The following is a 9,087-nucleotide window of genomic DNA, read 5'->3' on the forward strand; positions in this document are numbered from 1 at the left end:
TCCTCTTCCTCCTCCTCCTCCTCCCCCTCCCCCCTTGTCATTTCTCTCTGCTCCGGGAGCAAAGGGAGGCATAGGGTGTCTGCTTCATTAAAAGCTACAGTAAACCCCAAGCCTCATCTCACTTCATTAGTTCTACCCCTTTTTCCAGTTTTGCACACAAGTCTCTGATGGGTGAGTCAGAGGCCCTCCTCGGCCTTTCCAGATGGGGCTCATCTGCTGTGATGAGAAGACCCCAGTCCAAACCCAGGAGGCGGGAGAAGGAAGGGAAGAGCCTGCAGATCCAACACAGCATGGGCCAGCCCTGGGGCAGGGAGCCTGCTGCTCTCTTCCAACTCCCCGGTAGCGGCGGGTGAGCCCCGGTGGGTGAGCCCCGGTGTCTGCTCCCCCTGAGGGCCTCAGGGTGCTGCTCTGATGACCTCTAACGACCCTTGCCCTCCTCATGGGTGGCCCTTGGTGCTGGAATGAGGGCACCAATCAGGCCACAGGGGCTGACCCCACGCCTGTCCACCAGGTGGGCCTTTTCCCTCGGCACTTCAGCCACATTTTGGGTTTGGGCACAGCCAGCCCTTCCGGACGCCTCTCTGGGCTCCAGTTCTGCCCCCTTCACCCACCAGGATGTCACCTCACAGACAGGTGTGAGTGGTGGGCTTCTGGCTGAGACATCCTGGGGACAAGAGCTCCTGTGAGCGGGCTGGCCACTGGCAAAGCCCTGAGCTTCTCCACTTCCACCTTCAGGAAGGCCAGCCCCTGGCCAAGGACCGAGGCACGCTCCTGTGGCGGAACCCGGGGATGACGAGAGACGACTGTCCTCCAGGAGGCTGGCCAGGTGTGCAGACAGAGCCTCTAGAAACCATCACGCCCAGGAGCCAGACGCAGGGTCACGGGGTGCATTCGTGCCAGCAAACCACCCTGGAAGGTCTAGGCCAGCGCAGGCTGGACCCGCTGCATCCACACAGCCCTCCGCCCCTCCTCCCCCGCCCTTCGCTGGCGGCGAGGACCAGGATGCTGATCTGGGCGACGAGAAGCAGCAGCGTCTGCCCAGTCCACGCACACAGCACCATGGAGCCTCTGCTCCTCTGACCAGCCCTCTGTTTCGTGTCCACAGTGATTCTTCCTACTTTGCATTTATCTTAAGAAGTAATTGTTGGGCCCTTGCCAGACCCAATTACTTATTCATTTACTTTAAATTACTGGGTAACTCCTACTCATCCTTCAGGCTGCAAGGCCTCTCCTCTGGGAGGTCCCCGGTCTCCTCCTGCTCCGGGGTGTCCTCTGTGGTCCCTGCTGCTGGCCTCGCCCTCCCACCCAGCTGCCAGCGAGACCAGCACCTCCTCTCCTGGAGCCCGGCCTGGCCCGGAGCCCGCTGGGGTGGGGGGAGCAAGCAGTGCACAGGTTGGCGCCAAGCAAAGGGGTGAATAGACAAGTGTGCGCTGACTCTCATCGCCTGGAGCAGGTCACCTCCAACCCCAGGCCTCGGGCTGCCTGACAAGGTGCCCACCTCTGGGAGAAGAGGTCCCGGTAGGGGCTGCCGTGCTGCAGGGCGATGCCGTAGCCCTTGCTGCTGACGCTGTTGCTGACCACGGTCACCGCGCAGTCGTCGTCGGTCAGGGCCGCGTACTCCACCACCGCCAGGTCCCACAGGAAGGCGTAGTTCCCCTTCTTTGCCTGAAAGAGAAGACCGCGCAGTCAGCCAGGCCAGCCTGCTATACTCCCCTCAGGCAGCGAGGCTCCTCGATGGTGGGACTTGAGGGGCCTCCGAGATCGCCCGCCTGCCAGCCAGCACCGCGCACTCTCCTGGTGCTCTGGCTGCAGGTCCGCCACGCCACGCCACGCCGACGCCAGGGCTGGCTGGGGTAGGACAGATGGGGTGATGCCGCCTCTGCAGGCTCCGTGCCCACACCTCAGGGCACGGACCTACCCTCGGCACAGGCTTGCCCTGGCCCCAGGGAACTGAGATTTTTCCCACCAGAGATCTAGGGGGAGCATAGAAGCTTCCATTTACCATTTCTCCATGGAACCCGGCTGAACCCTGCTGGGTGGACAGGGGAGATGCCCCAGGCTCAGCGCTCCCAAGGGGCTGTGACTCACCACCTAAGCCAGGCACTTGCGGTGGGTGAAGCATAGTAACCTCCATCTTGCATAAAACTGCTGTTTGAAATTCTCTGCTACTGTGAGATAGTCCCTTGCTCTGTAAACTCTGTCATTTTTGGTAGGTCTCATATTCTATAAAATAACTGTTTTAGTTTGAATAATAGAAAAAGATAAAAACTTAACTGTCTGACCTTGCAAGCTAGCCATCTAACGTAATGGACTGATATTGATAATAATTTCCGTATTCTTATGCCAAATGTTTGTTCTTTATGTGTCCAAGATTACAAACTGTCTGTAACAATCACTCACACAGAGCCCTTTGTAAAACCTGCAGACAAAGAAGCTCGAAAGGTATAAATACAAAACACTTCCTCTGTGTCTTCACTCAGAGATTTGGAAGAAATACCTCCCTCTGGGCTGCACGAAATGAACGACTCCTAATTAATTGGCTCATTAAGGTGTCCGGTATCTCACTCGCTGATTTACGACACAACATGGGGAGGGACCATGAAGGACGGGCTCCTGCTGTTAGGGTGTCTGCCTGGGTTTCTGCCACTGGCCTTTCACTGCCCACACAAGAGAACCCACGTCCACACACATGCACCGCTATCCGCCTTCCTTGGCAGGCGCTCCCCGGAGCCAGAGCTCTGCCTGTGCCGGAGGCCGGCACACGGGAAGAAGTGTGAGCTGCTTTGCATTTTGGAAGGAGAGGCAAAGTCGACACTGTCCCTTGGCCGGCTTTGAAAATAGAGCAGGATGTTCTCAATGCAGCCAAGTCTGGTTTATTCCTATGGAGAGCATGTGCTCTTTGCCCTCTCCCCGCGCCTCCCGCAGCTCCCACGGGAGCTGGGAGACGCAGGCCGTGCTGGTGGGGAGGCCGATACACCGCAGACAGGAAGGCCGGGTGGCAAGCAGCAGCTTCATGACGTTGTCAGCGTGTCCTTGTCTCCCTCCTTGAGTCTTTGTCCACTGAGACTCTCCGAAGGGAACCACCGCTGCCTCCATGAAGCTGGTCGAGACTGGACTCCTTTTGGGGCCCAGAGTGCCTGGGCCAGCATGGCTCATTTTCTCACCAGCAGCTTCCCATCAGGGGGGTGTGGACAGCATGTGGCACTCCCGGAACAGGCTGTGCCCAGCGCGCACGATGCTGCCCAACGGTCCTCTAAGAAATGACACGCCCGTGCCACCCAGAGCTTCACCTCGGGAAGCAATTCCAGGACGTCAGACCCTCACTCCCGGCCACGCCGATTCCAGAAGTCCCTAAAGCACTTTGCAAAGTCACCTCATCTCTCCCCTCCCCGTGGGAGGTAGCAGTCTGTGAAATTCTTTCCTGCTGGCAAACGCGTTTTCTCAAGGAAAGATACATTGTCCGCCTCTTTGCAATGAAGTTTTTCAGCAAAATGTTGACTTATGACCTGATATCTGGCTTTAGCCTGACGGAGGCATTTTTCATCCACACGTGCAATTCACCATGACAATCGGACACTGTTATTTGTGTGATTTCAAAAGGGCATGTCTTGCTGAAGGAAGAATTAAGATTATGTTTCCGTCTACCTTTCAGGTGATTCCACAAAGGAAAAGGAAAGGCGCTGGGCCAGCGGGTGGACACACGCGGACAGCAGCGGCCCGGCCCTGCGGATGGCACCCCCTCTCCTCCAGGCCAGGCAGGGCGGCTCCGGTTTGGGCTACGTGACAGGTGAGCACAGTCGCCCGAAGGGAGTTGCATTTACAGTCCTGCTGGCTCAGCCATGTCCTGGCTGCAAGCCCCTGCCTCCAGCAGATGGCTGGAAGGGGAGGTGGGAGTCTTCCTCTCTGGCTGCTGTGGGGCTCAGACCTCAGCCTTCTCACTTGTAAGCAGGGACTCAGTTTCCAAGGGCCGTGGTCAGCAAGCCGCGGCTCGCGAGCCACACAAGGCTCTTTGGCCCCTTGAGTGTGGCTCTTCCACAAAATACCACATGTGGGCACGATTGAAACTTCGTGGCCCATGCACAGAAGTTGGTATTTTGTGGAAGAGCCACACTCAAGGTGCCAAAGAGCCGCGTGTGGCTCGTGAGCCGCGGTTTGCCGAGCCGCAGTTTGCCGACCACTGTCCTAGGGCATCTCTTACGTCTGCTTCCAGAGGCACAGGCTGACCCAGAGCAGGGACCCGAGGGACCCGAGGGGCCGCTGGGCCGCAGCCTGCACGTGGGCCGAGTCAGGGGCCCTGACTCCCATGAAACACTGGCCCTCGGGCTTCCTGGCTCCTCTCTCAGCTCCTTGCGGAGGACAATGCAGCACCAGGACCTCCCGGGTGTCTCAAGTTCACGGGTTTCAATGACAACCTTCTGGAAGCCATGAAGGCCACCTGGGCATTCTGCAAAGCTCCCACTCTCCCCGCTGGGCCACAGACCTGCATGTGCCAGAGGCTCCTTAGCCCCGACTGTTCTTGGACATCCCAGACTCTGAGAAGCCCGCACAGCCCGCCCATCATGACTGTGCCCCACCAGGGACCCCCTTCTTGCCCCATGCAGAATGAGCAGGACACCCCAACTTCCAAGATGCAGCTCCTCCTTGTCGGATCAGAACCAGTTCCTCACATGCCCCTGGTAATCATGTGCCCACCTTCTTACTCGATGCTGCTACCCACTAGCTCTGGCTTCTCCATGTGGAGGGACAGCAAATGGAGCGTCTGCCTCCAAGGAACTGAGCCCTTCCTCCGGCTCTGCCCTACCAGCTCCTCCTCCTCCTTTCTTGAGTCGGAGCATTTACCCCACTTTGCTCAGAGGTCCAGCTTCCTCCCTGTGGGCCCAGCCCATCCACCCTCTCCTCCTCTGGGAAGGTGTTCCTGCCCTCCCCCGCCTCCCCCAGCTCCACATTGGAGGCCTGTCCACTTTGAGACGGTTTCCTGTCTTACTTTAGTAACTGCTCCTTTTTGCTGCGGGTTTTCCCGTCTCTTGGGAAGACAAACTTTACTCCCTTCTCAATTGTGCTCCATCAGCTGTTCCTCCAGAGCGAGAAGGGTGAATCCAGCCCCCACCCAGGAGCTGGGCACCTGGGCCATGCAACACAACAGACCATTAGAGTTGGCTATTTGGCCACTTCCTGTTCATTCCAGCTCATTCTTCCTTGGGCCTCTCAGTCCCGTTCCTCCCCTGCTTCCCAGGTGGCTGGGGGAATGAATGGGGAGTGCTGACTATTCACAAATAGATCGTTGATGTAGATTTCCTAATGCCTAAAGGACAAAGTGACCCCATAGATTTGTGTTCTGCATTAAAACAAAAAAAAAATACTGTATTTCACCTCCTTAGTGGGTTAGATGGCCTTTACCAGGCTTGCTCATTTACAATATTCAATGTATTCCTCATTTCTAATTAGGGACTCAGCACACGTCTGTGTGTGCCTCAGTATGTTGTAGTGCAGCTGGTGGAAAGTAAGGCTGGATCAAGGCCTGGGAACCAGCCAGCCCTTCCACACCTGCGGCTCTACACAACCCAGGTGGCCTTCACCCCTCATACCTGGGGCTCTACACAAGTCCAGGTGGCCTTCACCCCTCACACCTGGGGCTCTACACAAGTCCAGGTGACCTTCACCCCTCATACCTGGAGCTCTACACAAACCCAGGTGACCTTCACACATGGGGCTCTACACAAGCCCAGGTGACCTTCACCCCTTACACCTGGGGCTCTACACAAAGCCCAGGTGGCCTTCACCCCAACCCCCTACCTGGGGCTCTACACAAGCTCAGGAGGGCAAAGAAATCAGGAGTGCTCCAGGCCAGCTCTGGGTCCTGGGAGTGGAGCCCCGGTTCCTCCAGGAGCTATGAAAAGCATTTGCAGGTCCATTTGCAGTGGAGGTCTGAAAGGTAACATAGCCTAGAAATGCAATTTGCTGCCTCCACACGTGTTTTTAACATTGATAGTGCCCAGGGTTAGTGAGGATTTGATAATGTGGGTGAGGTCCTCCATGGCACTGGGCATCACAGGTGGCACGATCTGTCGGCAGGTGAGGTGGCAAACACAGCGTGACTATCTGAGCTGCTCACCATCTCTACCCCGGCAACTGCACCTTTAACCGGAAACGTAAGGCACGGGCATCTCTGTATCTTAAAGACAGAACAATTGTTCTAAATCCAATGTTGCCTATAAGTAAGCATGGGAACAGTTTCAACATTTAATTTAGGGAAATAATCTAATAAATTATGGTTCACAAGTTACATGGGGATTTGTGCAACAGATAGTAATTATAAAGACCACTCAGAAACACAGAAACGCCTATAAATGAAAGGGGTCCTGGATTGTGGAGGGTGCAGACCAGGCTGAGGGTCACCCCCCTCCCCCAGTGCATAAATTTCATGCACTGGGCCTCTAATAATAATATGAAGCTTAGAAGGACATGTGATTCATCATAAAAAAGCATTCTATCTTGGGGGATACTAGTACATCCCCCAACCACAAGGGCCTCACTCAGTCCATTCCTCAGCCTGAATTCTCACACCCCACAATTTAGGCAATGTTCTCTATACACGTGAAATGTGATGTGCCCCCAGGTGGACAGAAGCCCAGCTGGCATGGCTCAGTGGTTGAGCATCGACCTATGAATCAGGAGGTCAGGGTTCAAGGTTTCGGGCCCGACCCCCAGTGTGGGGCATGCAGGAGGCAGCCAATCAATGATTCTCTCTTAATATCGATGTTTCTCTCTCTCTCTCTCTCTCTCTATCTCTCTCTCTCTCTCTCTCTCTCCCTCTCCCTTCCTCTCTGAAATAAGTCTGTATATATAAAGGATTATTACAAACCTGAGTGGGATCAGTGATGAGTCTTAGGACAAAGTGATTAAATGTCTTCTTTAACCCTGTTATACAAGCTAAGACATCACCCAGTCCATAGGCACCAAATCTGACCTTCCTCTCCCTGTGGGCCTGGGCACTGGAGGCACCCCTGCCCATCTGCAGAACACAAAAGCCGCAGACCTCCCCCTCCGGCACTGCCCCCGATGCTGCCCAGCATGGGGAGGGGGATGTCTCCTTTACACAACTGACCTGCCTCTAAAAGTTTCCCTCCTTTCACTCTCCCCTTTCCCTAAAAAGAGAAAAGAGAAAAGAAAAAGAATACTACAAGAAAACAGCAGGCACTGAGTCCACACATAAAAAGAACAGACACGAGGACTTTGGAGAAGGAGAGAAGAGCAGCTCTGGCATTAGAGAAGCCAAGGGCGTTGGCCATCCATCCCCGGACCCAGCAGCGCAGGCAGCCTTCCTTCCTGCACACAGGTCCACGCCCTCCCTGAAGTCACCCCATCCCATCCACGCACACGCTAAGTGGGACAAATGGAAAGGGACCAAGACCATGAGGGGTCTGGCCCCGGCCATGTGGGGACACCGTCAGTGACCGGAGGAAGGCTGGGCACCATAAACCAAGCCCTGAGTGAGGAGACCGGGGCTCGCCATGCCCTCGCTGCTAAGGAAAGGAGACTGAAGCGCCCTTCACTGCGCGGTCTGCTGCTCAGAGGCACTCAGAGCACAGTCCTGCAGACAGCAGCCTTCCCGGGAGCCATGGCCTCCATCTCCATCCTGCCTGCCTGTGGGCAGCAGCCGCACTGCTCCCAGCCCAAGAATGCGTGCTGCCAGCGCCAAGCAGCGTGCCAGGAAGGAGTGCAGGAGGAATCAGGTGTCTGCGGGGCCGGGCACAGGAGGGCGTGGGGTACGGGCTGGTGCAGGGCCCTTCAGAACCCAGTAGAATCCCGGAGGGCAGAACTCGAATCCCTTTTACAGATGAAGTAACTGAGGCTCAGAAAAGTGAAGTAACTTGTCCCCGATAAACCCAGACAGGGAGTGGTGGAGCCAGCAGCGTGGTCTGGGCGTTTGTCTGCTTCGTGAGGCGGCGCTCCCCTCTGCCCGCTGGGGAATTGCTCCGCTGCGCCCCAGGGAGCTGTGGACGGCGGGGGAGCCATGCCCGAGCAGCTCGGGTGGGGCCTCTGGACGCTGGGGACTCAGAAACCTGAGGCCCCTCAAGTCCTTTCACCGCCCAGTGGCACGCAACTGCCTCTCCCTGTCCACCCGGCACCCCAACAAAGCAGTGCCTGACCCTCTCTAGCGCCCGTGTCGCATAGCTCGCTCCTCTGGTTACACCGCCACACGCAGCCTGAACCCTGGTGCAGTCACGACTGTCCGTTCCCTGTGCCAAGTCACCAGGCCGCCTGCAGTCTGCTGGTGGGAGTGGGCGGCAGCGGGATTTCGGCAATGGCGATTTGAGCCGGGGAATGCCAATCTTAGAGGATGTTATGACTACTGTGTGGTTTAAAGGAGACACCTGCTCACGGGAATGAGCAGCCTGGGCCCTGGACCCCAGCTGTGTGAACTGAACCCAGCCCCTCCGCCTGCTGGCAGTGGGAGTGCAGCGGGGGGCTGGGCACCCGGCCTCAGCCCCATTGGGTGTGAAGGCTTCCGGCGAGGATCTCAGGCCTCATACATGGGGTGCACTGAGGGCCTGCGAGCAGAGGGTAAGTGCAGGTAAATGACCAGTAGGACAGCGTTTATGGTAAACAGCCGTTGCCACAGGATGTGTACACTGTGACCCTTCACAATTACTGTGTGAGAGCGTTTTGTTTATGAAGAATGGAAACAAGCCCAGTCGTCTTTGGCTGATGCCACATGGGGACCTCCCCACTCTCCTGTGCCACAGGCCACGTTTCCTGCAGCTCAGCAAGCGTTTCTCCTGCCGTGGCCGCTGTGCCAGGCTCTTCCTGGAGCACCATGTGGTGAAGGTGCAGGACTCTGGATGGAGACCGACCCACCGCCACAGCCCCCTCTTCTGCGGACCTGCAGTTTGGGGCTGATCACCGCCTCTTGGAGGTGCTGAGTGTGGAGTTATTATTATTATTAACCGGTGTACCAGTTAATAATGGCGGATTTTGTAATCAAAGAAAACACGATAATTTCAAGAGAAACATCAAAAGTGCTTTATTCAAAGTAATGTCCATCGCTAGCTACACATTCCCCCCATCTTTCAGGTAATTTGTGGA

At 56.4% G+C, this 9,087-nt stretch overlaps 1 protein-coding gene across 1 annotated transcript in view; it reads right to left on the bottom strand.

Annotated features, from left to right (window-relative positions):
• GRID1 (glutamate receptor, ionotropic, delta 1) overlaps positions 1 to 9,087 on the bottom strand; it is a 625,808-nt gene that overhangs the window by 16,601 nt on the left and 600,120 nt on the right. The window contains exon 15 of the mRNA XM_005871153.1: positions 1,499 to 1,665. Coding sequence (XP_005871215.1) covers positions 1,499 to 1,665 — 167 coding nt within the window. The remainder of the gene's footprint in view (positions 1 to 1,498; positions 1,666 to 9,087) is intronic.

The sequence above is a fragment of the Myotis brandtii genome, unplaced genomic scaffold, assembly GCF_000412655.1.
Source record: "Myotis brandtii unplaced genomic scaffold, ASM41265v1 scaffold33, whole genome shotgun sequence".
NCBI classification, from domain to species: Eukaryota; Metazoa; Chordata; class Mammalia; order Chiroptera; family Vespertilionidae; genus Myotis; species Myotis brandtii.